General features: G+C 41.5%; 1 protein-coding gene across 1 annotated transcript; it reads right to left on the bottom strand.

The window, feature by feature from the left end:
- Positions 1-1,671: 1,671 nt before the first annotated feature.
- LOC145429612 (uncharacterized) lies at positions 1,672-4,842 on the bottom strand. Its single transcript, XM_080303274.1, has 4 exons — positions 3,817-4,842; positions 3,339-3,506; positions 2,921-3,016; positions 1,672-2,445 (listed from the first exon to the last, which is right to left on the bottom strand). Exons 1-4 carry the CDS (start codon positions 4,129-4,131, stop codon positions 2,113-2,115), a joined length of 912 nt encoding a protein of 303 aa, XP_080159400.1. The 5' UTR covers positions 4,132-4,842; the 3' UTR covers positions 1,672-2,112.
- Positions 4,843-15,080: the final 10,238 nt, after the last annotated feature.

Raw genomic sequence — 15,080 nt, 5'->3', positions numbered from 1 at the left:
GTTTTTTCCATTGTTTAAGCACTGCGTCCAGCCAAGAGTGATACCATATATCCCCTATAGCTGCAGAAAAGGCTAACATTGTTATCTTTTTACAAAAAAACAGCTAAACATGAGAGGTTTTTGGACAAAGTTTGTGTTCTCCATTCTTTAAGCACCGGTTTGAGCACCGGTTCGAGCACCGTTTAGGCACCGGTACTGTTTCAAAAGTACTGGTTTGGTTTGGTTGGGTATCTAATAAAACCTAAACGATACCCGTCCCTAGTACCAAGCAGACCTCTTCTTGAAGAGCATCCAGAAGAATGACGGTAAAATACATATCAAAGTAAACCAGTGATTCTCTGGGAAGTGTCGCTCAGACTGCATTTCCACTTATTCCCATCTGTTGGACTTCAGTGAAGCTGTTCTTTCCACCTGGACTTCCACGAATGAACACCTTTAATCCTGTTTGATTTGGCTTCCCAGGCAGAAACTGGCAAACTGGACAACAGCCAGTAAATAAAACAATGTGTTCATCAAAACAAATCATTGTTGGCCTATGTAGGTTGGGGCAACCTTTTGAGGACTCTCTTTAGAATTGGTCAGACTTTCACAAGGGATGCTTTTTCTTTTCATTTTTTGGGATATCCAGATATCCAAACACAATTCACCAGAATTAACATATTAAATATTTTTCCAGATATCTAAGATAGCGTAAAAGTTCTAAGTGAACTATCTTTAGAAGATAATTCAATTTACTCTAATACATTTCTGCATGTTACCTATACATTTTTTATTCAAAATCAAAAATTCCAGATCCCTACATGTTGGTTTTGGTCCAGATAGGATGATGGCATGGTTCAGCTGACCCTGGGCCTTTTTCCATTACTCCTGGCCCTGCTTCTTATTATGCATTTTATGGAAGAAAGAAAGGAAAAGCCACACCCTCACACATGTGACATCATTTTAAGGGGACATCAGGACTTAGCAGTGGTATGTATAGTATGAGAGAGACAAGCAAAAAAATTAATTTGCACTATAGTGCACAAAAAGAATTACATAGGAAGCTATATTTATTGCAGTGTAACTAAGGGAAGATTCAGGGTCACCTGATCCAGCCCTAACTATATATGTTGAATTTGTATTGTTGATTGTCATTTATGCTTAGAAATATCTACTCATATATGCTTAGAGTTTTATAATCAATGTCATGTTGGTACAGGTTTGATCCTTAATAGTCTGCAAAGACTTTGTGTGCATTCCAGGGTGTTCTGGCATGCACACACAACTTAAGGTCAGGAGAGAGGTTATATCTGCTCTTACTGATTTATGGTATAGGAGGACACCTACACTGTAAACCCGAATCAGTTGACTGAACTTAAAACATTTGTGGAAACTGATTACCTCAAAAGTTTTAAGTACACAAACTCATCTTTTCTAAGTATGGGGTACTCAAAATTTGTATTTATTGTTAACTTAAAAATTTTAAATTATATTTTTATTTTATTAATTGAGCTTTACTTAAAAACTATATACTTTAATTTTAATATTTTTGTGTTTTTTGTAGTTTACTATTTTGATCCAACACAATGCAATTATATTACAAACTAAACGCAAATTATATGATTATTAATTAAAAGATATTTATTATTAAATGTTTGAGTGTAGACTAGTAAAAAAAATTAGAGAAATTCATTTACTTTACATTTTGTTTATTTAACATTTTTTATGGAAATGTAAAAACATCACTTAGTGTTTTTATAAAACCACTAACATGGACATTGGCACCATAAAGTGAGCATTATAAATTCAATGTAGAACATGTATCTTTTTATAAAATCACAAAGGACAACATCAGTCCTAATTGCATCTTTCTCAAAATACATAAATTCAAAATAAAAAGTCAAATACTAATCACTTTTGTTTGAAAAAGAAATGAAAAACAATTTTATAAAATGGGTACAAATAAAGATGATTATCTTCCAAATAACCAGAGCAAAGTTAGGTAAACTGATGGAGTTAAATCCACCCAAAGTCTGTAGTAAACTTAAAGTGCTTTAAATAAAGTGCTTAAAACGAAGTGCTCAGTAACAGAGTGCATGTCCTAACAAACATTGCCTTATATTCCTTCCAGAACTACTCTCTCAGCAACAAATCATTTTTAAGAGCATGTAGGCAGGGTTTCAGAGGTTTGCCGTCAACAAGCCCCATGAAGATTTTTTGGACAAAGGTAAATGTGTGAACGAGCTTCCTGGGGTAGTCTAAATGCAGAGCATAGATCAAGCCAAACAATAAGGCAAATGCATCTGCAAATCTGGGAATATCACGCATCACCAAGTCGCCTTCCACCACAATGGCCATGCTTGAGGAAGTAAAATGGACTGGACTGGTCTGGGAAGCGCCGTCGGTAACCACTGTGAGAAGGGCAACTGGAGTGTCAATGAGGGTCGACTCATCCAATGTGTCCGCCTGGAATAGACACAGTATCAATAAGTAAGGTTGGTTTGAGAGAATGTGACAAGCAAGACCTGTAATCTAGCAAAAAATTCAGCAGTGTAGTGGGTTACTTTGTAACGGGTTAGGGTACTCTACTTTTTTGAAAAATGTACATTAACGCGTTAGCTTCTTGCATTACATAATTAGTATGTTTGTTATTTTTCTAAAAAAAAAAAAAAAGAAGTCATTTTTTATTTTATGACTTTATCTCAAAAAGAAACTAAATCTTGACTTCAGCCTTGTTTTTGGGGCCACCTGCAGCGTAGCCGAAGTGCTGTGATACGCCTGTGCCCTGCTCCTGACCCTGTGTGTGTGTGTGAGGGTTTTCTAAAGAGAGGGTATTTTGCTTGTACAATTTGGTAGCTCCTAGGGTATTAAATTGTATTTAAAAAAATCCATGGTGTTTTATCTCACTGGCAGAATTTAAGTGATGCAAAAATACACTTACATTACATGTCTTAAAGAATTCTGGGTCCTCCTCCCGCAGGTATACAGGAAGGGCACGAAGCACTGCAGTGCGTTTCACGTTGATATCAGGCACCTCCTAAAAAGGGAAAATAAAAGTTCATTGAACACAAAGTTTTCAGGTGTCATCCTTTTGGGGAGAATACATGTTTATGAAACTGCATGACATGTGACTCTACATAATTTTGGAGACATTTCTTCTAAGACACAACCTTTCTGTCTCTTATGACAAAGAGTCTGTATCTTACTCATTTGACAAAAATCCTACACAGTATTTTAAAGTAACATACCAGATCAGAGCTGTAATCTGTATAAAACACAGATGTTCAAAGCAAGGAAAAATTGAGTTTTTATCAGTGAAACTTTTAATTTGTGTTAATTTTATCATTATCAATATTCACCTGAAGATCATAATGATTCAGGATGGTTCGCAGAGCCTCTGATATCTTGCCAGTCCGTGCAGCCTTCTGTCTGTATAGAGCCATAAGTCGTGGTGTGTGTCTGTCAAGTTCAGCGTAGAACTGGTTCCGCAGGTTAATGTTTGTGACTCGGTGGAACTCCGCACAAATCTAAAATAAAACAGGACAAAAACATCCAACATCAAGCCAAATTACTGACCAAATTTACATCTTATCATTAAAGAGGAATTGCCCAACTTCTGTCTAACCTTGCTTTATAGATGTCCTATGAATTTTTTTTTCTTTAAATTGGACCCGAACCACAAGCACAAGTGTATCACAAAGCTGAAATATATTTTTGTTTGTTATCTATTATTTATTTATGTGTTATTTATTTATTATCTGAATCTGAAGAGATCTGCTGAACTTGCATTGTTTCATGTTAAACTGAAGAAGAAAAAAAAAATCAAAGCACAGATACCTGAGAGTCAAATCGCAGAGCAGGCCATTTCTCTAAGAAGTTCTTTACCATTGGGTTGTCTTGAACAATTTCATGGCGACGAAGTGCAAAGGTAGTCTGCATCAGTTTTTCAATCATTACTTTGTTGGGCTCAGTCTTCTCAACCTCATTTTTTATCTGGACTCTCATATCCTCCAAACTGACCTGATCTTCTCCTCTTGGAAAGTTTGGGAGGTAGTTCACCTCAGCTCTTCTGGCTCTTTTTATGTTTGAGTGGGGATGCTCTCCTTCAGGGTTGTTAACACTCCTCCTGCCAGCGCAGACACCTCCACACATCCAGATCTGGCTAGCATGGTGCGATAATTTCCCATCTTGAATTTTAAACTGGTCTTCCAACCATAACTTCCATTCCTACTTCCAGGCTCTTTAAGACATGGATGAGTGGTAACAAGAGCTTCTGCTGCCAAACCGACATCTCCATCACTCGGATAGGCTTTGAAGGTGTGCATCACTGAAGCCATGGTCTCCAAGATGTTGTGCTTTTGGGCTCGAGTCAACTTCAGATGTTTTCCAGACATCTCAAAGGCTCTATTTCCGTCCTCAAGGAGATGTTCAACTTCGTAAGAAAAGGTAGGTACTGGGAAAGTGTCAGGCCAACACTTCAGACGCTGAGCTAAAGGCACATGAGGAAGGATATCTGTATCAGAACTTGCACAAGAACTGACATCACTTTCAGATCTCACTACTTTTAGTGTGCCCTTCTCCAGCAACTCTTGAATATCCAGTAGGCAGGTAAGTTGCCCATCAAAGTCGGGGTCTTCGTATTGTAAGGTAAACTCAAAGTCCAGCCTTGGGTTGAGCTTCTCACGGAGTATGGTGATTAGTTCTTCCACCGACTCAGGCCACTTAGTTAGAGAAACCTTCACAACAACATCTGTGGTGAGGTGAACTCTCAGCAGGAACTTTTGGGATACTGCCATCATCCTATGAATAAAACAAGGAATGGAGATGATTTTTAAAAAATGAATCGTCTCATATATAAAAACACTGTACATCATACCATTAACCTTATTATGGTCAGTGATAATTATATACTCAGCCATCATTACAGCTTTCAAAAATTTCAAAAGTACACTGTACATTTCATGACAAAATAAACACTTAGCATGGTAAAAAAAACCTTACAATTACTGCTGTTTACTTTGAGTGCAGTCTTGAATTCTATGGCCGATCATCCAACAGTCCAAAACATAGGTAAGAATTTCAGATGTTACAAAGTCACAGGCCATCATTCCATTTAGTCATGGTAAACAGTAACCCTCTTTTAGTTTTAAGTTTTTACCATATAATCAACATTGTCTCACCATATATAAATTCTGTTAAGTTGGAAAAAAAAAAAAGAAAAAAAAACCAAAAGCACAGAATACATATGAATTTACACTGCAGTTATTTTAAAAAATCAAGCCAAACTGCGGGATAAATCTTTGCAAAGACACATTGTTATGCAATAGTACATAATACATCAGTGAGATACTTGTAATATTACACAGAACTTCTACTTACAAACTACTTCTTTTACAGGCTGCTGCTTAAGATAGAGGTTGCCACTGCTAGCTAAGTCACTTTTGAATGATGCTAATGAGAAGAAGAAAAAAACCCGGCCGAACAATGAGGCTGCTGTTGTAAAAACGCCAACTTTCTTGCGTTGGCAATGGGTCGTTAAAATATCACTAAGACACTTTCTTTATGTGCAATTCTTATTAAAACTGTTTTAATCGGTTAAAACTGTAAAACTGACGATATCATCGGTTTGAAAAAGAGCGCGAACAACAGCGAACAACAATTCACTACCTGGGTCTGTGCTGTTTAACACAACGGCGCATTCAAAAACAAGTTAATGGCTGCAACATATTAATATACTTGCTTTTTTACGGAAAAAAAAAACATAACGAAGGTTCCGTTTTACTTACAAGTTTCTCCAAATGTGCTCTCCGGTCGCTCGAGAAGGGCAGCCATATTGAACAGAATTTTCTGTCAACGTCGTTCAGGTTAGAGAGAAAACGTCATGATGTCATGACGCACAAATGCGGAGCTCGAAAAAAAAAACATTTACTCAAAAATCATAATTAAAAAAGCAGTATTTACTCTTAACTTCTAAGCCATGTACAATTATAACTGTTTGAATCGTTAAGAGAACAGAAAAGTTTTAAGTTGTTTCAACTTTGTGACGCATTTTAATTGTTGTATCCACAAACTTTATAAGTCAGGTGGACTGTTGGGGTTTACAGTGTACTCTATATCTGGTTAAGTATAAGAGCCTTTTGTTTAGATGGACTGTTAGACTCCTGGCACCAGCTTTGGGGAGTCTTCACAGGGTCACATCTTGTTCAATGCTTTTTGCTGTGTAGTTGAATTGTCTTGAACGTTCCAGCGAATAGGTTTAAGCTACAAATCTATCAATATACTTTATCAAAAGGGAAAGATTTAAGCCTATTCTTAAAAATGGAGAAGGTGTCAACCTGGGAGCTGGTTCCACAGAAGACTGGCCTGAAAGCTGAAGGATCTGCCTCCCATTCTACTTTTAAGTACTCTAGGAACCACAAGTAAGCCCAAATCTGAAAACGAAGTGCTCTAATGGGGTGATACAGTAAGATAAGATAGGGCCAAATTATTCAAGACCTTGTATGTGAGGAGCATATGAAAGCCCATTTACGCCACAAAAAAAAAGGAAAACTCAAAGTTTTGACTTATTTTCTCGAAATTTCCACTTACTAACTCGAAATTCCGACTTATAAACTCAAAATTTTGAAAAAAGTAACTCGAAATTTCAAGTTAGCACTGCCAATCAGTAATCTACGTGAATGATGTCATTTCCTTGTTACCTGGAAGCTAAAGCCCTCAGCTACAAATGCTACAGCTAAGCTACCAGTATTACATCCAGTCATGAATGCACAGATTGCTGAGTATTTTCAGCGTGGCTTCAAAAATGGTGAATTCCTCATGTTATTAAGCTGAATCACATGCCGTTACTATCAGCCAACGTACTTGCGAAAGAGCCAATTTTTTGCGATCCGGTTTTGAGTGCCCGTTACTCTGCGCCATATGCTTCCGGGTAACAAGAAAGTGACCTCATTTATGTAGATTACTGATTGGCAGAGCTAACTCGAAATTTCGAGTTATTAACTCTAAATTTTGAGAAAAGTAATTCAAAATTTCGAGTTGCCTTTCTCTAAATTTCGAGTTATGTTTCTCCAAATTTAGAGTTAATGAGTTGAAATTTCAAGAAAATAACTCGAAAATTCGAGTTATAGATACATGTTTTGTTTTTTGGTTTTTTAGTGGCGGAAGCGGGCTTTCATAGGGGGCAAGACTTTAAATTCAATTCTGGAGGAGAAATTCAGGAGAAATATGCCCTCTTTTTCTAGTCCCTGTCAGTTCTCTTGCTGCAGCATTTTAGATTAACTGAAGGCTTTTGGAGGAGTTTTTAGGACATCCTAATAATAATAAATTACAGTAGTCCAGCCTAGAAGTAAATGCATGAATTAGTTTTTCAGAGTTACTTTGACAGAATGTTTATAACATTAGTGATATTGTGGAAATGGAAGAAAGCAGTTGAAGAAATGTTTAGCTTATTTGAGAGTTTAGAAATGTGTTAGATAGGATGTAGAATTATTGTAGAGACACTGAGTGTGTCATAAACTTAGGAGTAGATTTTTAGGAGACCCTCCACCACTTGAACTGTGAAAGTAAGACAAAAAGTTAATGTTGAGTGGAAATTCCCCAAGGGATACCTGGGTGGGGGTCTCAACATTTGTATTGAATAACTTTGCTCTGGAAGGGAGATGGACTTTCATGACCCCCAGGAAGTCACTTATGCAGAGGTACATACTAGGGGTGCAACAATACTCGTATCGATATTGAACCGTTCGATACAGTGCTTTCGGTTTGGTACGCATATGTATTGAACAATACAAAATTATTTATTCATTTTTTAAGTTCCTTTCTTTGCAAGCTCCTTTGACTACGATGACCTGGATGACTAAGAACCTTCACAGACATTTATTTATTTTATTAACTTTTCTTCTGACGATGCTTTCTGTGTTGAGCACTCAGTGGATCTGCATTCGACTACTCCGCCTAGGCTGCACTGTCGAGTGCAGATCCACTGAGCGCAGTGCAAGCTAGCAAGACAGAAGCTAAGCTCGTTGCAACATGGCAACTGCCTCAATGCTACCCGAAATTGAACCTCCCCCACCCTCATTCAGATCTGGCGTTTGGAACTATCTTGTTTTCATGTGAAGCATGACCCTGTTGGTAAGCGCGTCATGGACAAAAGTAAAACAGTATGTCGGATGTGCCACGCAATGCTCAATTGGTGGGAACTAGTGCGTTAGCGCAGTTAGCTTGTTAACGTATTGACGTTAAGTACAGTTTTTTGTTTTACGCCGGTTTTTCCCGAAGTCGCAAAAGTATGACGTCACAACATTCTGATTGGTCACTTGCAATGTTGATGTTAACTCACCCAAAACTCTGGCTGATTGGGACCCACACCCAGTTTCACACCTTGGCTTGTGTGATTAGAGGATCATCAGGGGGTCCTTTTTTCCCCCTGTGGGGGGTTACTCCCACTAGGTTTATATCTGGGACTCTCCACCATTTGACCTTAGAACTGAAGAAGCTTCTCGGATGAGGTGAAACATCTTCAAGTAACTCAAAGAAGTCCAGACGCTTTTCTTTGCAAGCTCCTTTGACTACGATGACCTGGATGACTGAGAACCTTCACAGACATAAACATCTGACACAATTTATTTATTTTTTTTACCTTTTTCTGCTGAAATTAAATGTGGTTTTAATTCTGTTCTACGGGGGATAGAAATGGGTTACTCTCCCAGACCTGTTCACAGAGTTTTTATAAAATCAAAACTTGTTACAGGATTTTTCCCTGTTGCCGTTTGCCCGGCCTTGCCAATAGAGGGTGTGGCCATGTTGTTGGGCAATGATATTGCAGGAGGGTTAGTGCTCCCTCGTCTGGAGGTTTTAGACAACCCCCTGAATCAGAAAACCTCTGATGTTTCCATGCACCCTGGGCTGTATCCGGCCTGTGCGATTACTCGAGCACAAGCTTGTAAAGATATTGATGTTGCCCTCTCTGATTCTGTGTTGATGTCCTCATTTTCCGAGGAGAATGATGTACCCATTAAAAGAAACAATGTTCTGTCACTCCCAGACTCAGTGAAACCTGAGGAGCCTGATCCATTTCCTAAGGTCTCTTCGCTGCCCTTGACTAGAGACCAGCTGTCAGCAGCTCAATTAGCTGATGAAACACTGCAGAGCTGTTTCAAACGTACGGTACTGAGCAAGTCAAGAAAGAGCAACAAGCCTATTCTGTAGAACATGATGTTCTATTGCGTCAGTGGTCTCTCCATGGAGTAAAGTCAAGCAGATTGTTGTGCCCTCTGTGTACCGGCAGGAAATCCTGGCTCTTGCCCATGAAAGCCAGTGGTCAGGACACTTGGGCATCACAAAAACATACCAGATACTATTAAAGCATTTCTTTTGGCCTGGTGTAAAGCGTGATGTTTCTAAATTTTGCCACAGTTGCCATGTATGTCAGATTGCAGGTAAACCTAATCAGGTCATACCCCCAGCTCTGTTGTGTCCCATTCCTGTAGTGGATCAGCCATTTGACCATGTCATAGTAGATTGTGTGGGTCCACTACCTAGAACAAAATCAGGAAAGCAATACCTTCTCACGATCATGTGTGCAGCTATCCGTTTCCCCGAGGCTGTCCCATTACATAAGGTTACAGCAAAATCAGTTGTTAAGGCGTTGACAACATTCTTTTCAGTGTTTGGCCTGCCAAAGGTCATACAGACTGACCAGGGCTCAAACTTTCAGTCTAGGTTATTCAAACAAGTGGCTAGCACTCTAGGTGTCAAACATATCGTGTCCTCTGCTTATCATCCTGAATCGCAAGGTGCATTAGAGCGGTGGCATCAGACCAATGCTACGCAAATACTGCCTAAAGCCTGAAAAGAGCTGGGATGAGGGAGTTCCATTTGTGTTATTTGCTGCCTGTGACGCTGTTCAAGAGCAACACGTTCTCACTCCCAAAGCGTAACATTTTACGCTAGGTGACAAATCGTCAACATATTACGTTTTCGGCTACCCACCACGTTCCTAAATGACGACCTCAGAAAAAGGAGGAAATATGAGAACCGTCTGGACTCCATCTACACATGTTCGCTCTTTTTCTTCAAAAAGAAACACGCTATTTAACATCATTATAGTCCTGGTTAAGATCAGGAATACGGTTATGGTTAGGGCTAGGGATAAGGTTAGGTTTAGGGCTGGAATACAGGGCTGGAACGTCTATTACCGTGGGAGCGTCATTGCACTGGATTCCAGCCATAACCCGCCGCGTACCATAAGAACGCCGAAGGTCTCCTTTCGCGTTCCTCAGGAACACCGCGGGACGTGACAAAACGTCGACATGTTACGCCTCAGGAGTGAGAACGGGCTGTCAAGAGTCACTTGGTTTTAGTCCTTCTGAGCTGGTATTTGGCCATAGGCCACGCAGACCCCTCAAAGCTCTGAAAGAGGCATTTTTGAGCCCACACGGAGTGTCCAAAGTAAATGTAAGCAGGTATGTAAAGCACTTCCGTGAGCGTTTGAACAAAGCCAACGCTCTGGCTAAACAGCACCTTGCCGTTTCACAGGGAAAGATGAAACGCCATTATGATAAGGCTTCTGTTAAAAGAACCTTTCAGGTAGGTGACCAGGTTCTTGTGCTCTTGCCTGTTCCGGACTCAGCATTGTCTGCTAGGTATAGCGGCCCCTTTAAAGTCTGTGAAAAGAGAGGGGAGACCGATTATGTAATTTGCATCTCGACCGCAGACGCAAAACATGCGTCTGCCACATAAACATGTTGAAATTATACCATCCTCGGTCAACACCAGAGCCTGCTGGGTTCTGTGCTCCTATTGTAGCCTCAAGCCACCTAGAGGAAGGAAGGGTGGACGAGGTTGATGGGTTAAAGCTAAGTTATCCCACCTGTTCTAGACCACGTCTGTCTAACTCAGAAATGCTGAAAGCGTTGCCGAGTTTGCTCGAGCATCTGTCTTTAGAGCAGCAAGAAGACATAACTGTCTTGATTAATGAATGCACCTGTTTATTCGTGGGTGTGCACTACAGTGTTAGAGCATGATATTGATGTCCAGGGAGCTAAATTTATTAAGCAGCATCCTTATCGAGCCAGCCCCCATAAACACTTGCTCATGAGACAGGAGGCTGACTATTTGCTGCAACATGGCTTAGCAAAGCCCAGTCAAAGCCCCTGGAGCTCACCCTGTATAGTGGAGTCTAAGCCAGATGGCTCGCCCCGGTTCATTACAGACTTCCGGAAGGTGAACTCTGTGACTGTGGCTGACTCACATCCTCTCCCAAGAATTGAGGATTGTGTGGACAGTAATGGGACTGCTCAGTATGTCACTAAATTAGATCTTCTTAAAGGTTACTGGCAGGTCCCTTTAACTGAACGTGCGTCTAACATCTCTGCCTTTGTTACACCTGATGATTTTCTACAATACACAGTCATGGCATTCGGCATGTGTAACGCTCCTGCCACCTTCCAGAGGCTGGTAAATAAAGTCCTCCGTGGCCTGTCCAACTGCAGTGCCTAGCTAGATGATCTAGTAATTTATACTGAAACATGGCAAGATCATGTGGAAACTCTACGCCAGGTATTTTACCATTTAGCTCAAGCTACTCTAACTCTCAACATAGCTAGGTGAGTTTGCCAAAGCTACAGTGACGTACTTAGGCAGGGAGGTGGGACGTGGACAGGTCCGGCCCATTGATGCCAAAGTGGCAGTGATTAGAGAGTTTCCCAAACCTACCACCAGGCGTGAGTTGCGTAGGTTTCTAGGGATGGTGGGCTACTACAGAAACTTTTGTAAAAATTTCTCCTCCGTAGTCAAGCCATTCACTGACCTACTCAGTCAATGATTATTCAATAAACTGGTTAAAATCTGCAGTTCTTCTGATTAATTGCTCCTTCCATAATTCTTCTTCTGCCCCACTACAATCTGGAAATATTAAATATTTAGGCATTAATTAACTAACTAAACTGAGGTATTAACTAAACTAAACCACAATCCACTTTTAAAGAAAGTAGAAGACGATCTGGCTAGATGGAAATCTGTACCCATATCATTGATGGGAAGGGTCACATAAAAATAATGCTCTTGCCAAGAATCAATTATTTGGTCCCAATGATCCTGAGTAAACCATCATCGGACTGGTTTAGCTCTCTGGAATCGTCTATTTCTAAATTCCTTTGGAAAGATAAACCCAGCGTATTAGTTTGAAAATGCTACAAAGGGCCAAGGATAATTTAGGACTATATCTGCCTAACTTTCAACACTACTTCTTAGCCAACAGGCTACAATTCATCTCAGAATGGTTAAACATAACCTAGAGGAGCCCTGGCTGGAGGCAGAACAGGTACTATGTAATAAGAATCACACTCAGGATGTGGGCCGACTATTCCAGAAACAGAAGCCCAGGAAAGCCCCCGGACCAGACGGTGTCTCACCCTCCTGCCTCAAAATCTGTGCTGAAGAGCTGGCTCCCATCTTTACTCGCATCTTCAACAGATCCCTGGAGCTGCGTGAAGTTCCCTCCTGCTTCAAATGCTCCACCATCATCCCTGTTCCCAAGAAACCCACCATCACAGGACTGAATGACTACAGACCTGTCGCCTTGACGTCTGTGGTCATGAAATCCTTCGAACGACTGGTGTTAACCCATCTGAAAGACATTACAGGCCACCAGCTGGACCCTCTGCAATTTGCCTACCGGGCAAACAGGTCGGTGGATGATGAGTGAACATGGGGCTGCATTACATCCTGCAACACCTTGACCGCCCGGGAACTTATGCCAGGGTCCTGTTTGTGGACTTTAGTTCGGCTTTTAACACCATTGTGCCTGAACTTCTTTCCTCCAAACTCTCCCAGCTCAGCGTGTCACCAGCTACCTGTCAGTGGATCACCAGCTTCCTGACAGACAGAAAGCAACAAGTGAGGCTGGGGGAGATCACCTCTGAAACTCGGTCCCTCAGTATTGGTGCCCCTCAAGGATCTGTCCTCTCACCACTACTGTTCTCCCTCTACACTAACGACTGCACCTCCAAGAACTCGGCTGTCAAACTCCTAAAGTTTGCAGATGACACCACTGTCATTGGCCTCATTCAAGATGGTGATGAGTCTGCATACCGGCAAGAAGTTGAGCGGCTGGTACTCTGGTGCAGTCAGCACAATCTGGAGCTGAACACTCTTAAAACTGTAGAGATGACAGTGGACTTCAGGAGACATCCCTCAACTCTGCTCCCCCTCACCATATCAGACAGCCCTGTGTCAACTGTGAAGACCTTCAAGTTCCTGGGTACAACCATCTCCCAGGACCTGAAGTGGGAGACCAACATAAACGCCATCCTCAAAAAGACCCAGCAGAGAATGTACTTCCTGAGACAACTGGGGAAGTACAGTCTTCCACAGGAGCTGCTGATCCAGTTCTACACTGCGGTCATTGAGTCTGTCCTGTGCTCCTCCATCACAGTCTGGTATGGTGCAGCCACTAAACAGGACAGGAGCAGACTGTAGCGGACTGTACGGGCAGCACAAAGGATCATTGGCGCCCCCCTGCCCTCCATCCAGGATCTGTACCTCTCAAGAACCAGGAAACGGGCAGGGAAAATCATCACAGACCCCTCACACCCTGCACACAGACTTTTTGATCTGCTGCCCTCTGGCAGACGGTACAGAAGCCTGCAGACCAGGACCACCCGACACAGGAACAGTTTCTTTCCCCTCGCCATCTCCCTTCTTAACAGTTGACCTGTCACACTGCTCCCACTGCCAGACTGCAGCTGCACCTTATGTACATTTTGTAGTATTCATTCCACCTCATTCATTTCTGTATTTTATGTATATAAGTTTAGATTCGTTATTTATAGTTGATTTACACAGCTTTGTGTATGTATGTGTATGCATGTGTAATGTATATATATAGACACGTGTGTGTGTGTGTGTGTGTGTGTGTGTGTGTGTGTGTGTGTGTGTGTGTGTGTGTGTGTGTGTGTGTGTGTGTGTGTGTGTGTGTGTGTGTGAGAGATTTACATTGCTGTGCTTGAGAGCCCACCATCTACCGGAACCAAATTCCCTGTATGTGTCTGCACATATACTTGGCCAATAAACACGATTCTGATTCTGATTCTGATAATATAGAGATTTTGGACCTAGCATTCATTAGATCAAACATGAAATGAAATGTATGCTTTAACAGCATCAATATCGGCTCCACTCTGATAGCATGGTGAGCGTTTCTAAAAATGAGAGTCTTCATTAATTCCATTCAAATGTATACCCATTTGGAACAAGCCTGACATACTACAGCACAATAATATGATTAACTGCCTCAAAGAGATTCTGGAAAACTGTCAGGCGACTCAGGAGGGGAATGCAGTGCTCTACCTGCAGTGTGTATAGGGCAAGTGGGGCACAACTGACTTCGAATGAGAACATTGTCAGGCGATGGTAGGAATACTTCGAGGACCTCCTTAATCCCAATGGCACATCTTCCTTGGAGGAAGCAGAGTCTGGGGACAAAAGGGACGACTCGCCTATCTCTGGGGGTGAGGTGGATGAGGTCCAACCTGAGTTCCTGAAGGCTCTGGATATTGTAGGGCTGTGACATACCTGGGGACAGGAAGGTGTGTTCCAACTATAAGGGGATCACACCCCTCAGCCTCCGTAGGAAAGTCTATGCCAACATGCTGGAAAGGAGAGTCCATCCATTAGTCGAACCATTGTTATAGGAGGAACAATGCAGTTTTCGTCCTGGTTGTGGAACAGTAGACCAGCTTTTTATCCTCTCAACAATACTTGTTACCTGTATGGGACTTAGGCCAACCAGTCTGGAGGTACTTTGTGGACTTGGGGAAGGCATTTGGCTCTTTGGCCCTCGCGGTGTCCTGTGGGAGGTGCTTCATGAGTATGGGGTTTCTGGCCCATTGCTACGGGCCATTCAATCCTAACACAACCGTTGCAAGAGCTTGGTCCACATAGCATGCAATAATTCAGACTCATTCCCGGTGGGTGATGGACTCCACCAGGAGTGCCCTTTGTCACCAATTCTGTTCATAATTTTTATGAACTGAATGTCTAGGTGTAGCCAAGTGGCAGACTGTCACCTGGGTGGTCTCAGAATCTTATCTTTGCTTTTC

Source organism: Astatotilapia calliptera, chromosome 6 (assembly GCF_964374335.1).
Source record: "Astatotilapia calliptera chromosome 6, fAstCal68.1, whole genome shotgun sequence".
In the NCBI taxonomy this organism is placed as follows: Eukaryota; Metazoa; Chordata; class Actinopteri; order Cichliformes; family Cichlidae; genus Astatotilapia; species Astatotilapia calliptera.
This window is presented reverse-complemented; position numbering and strand designations above follow the sequence as displayed.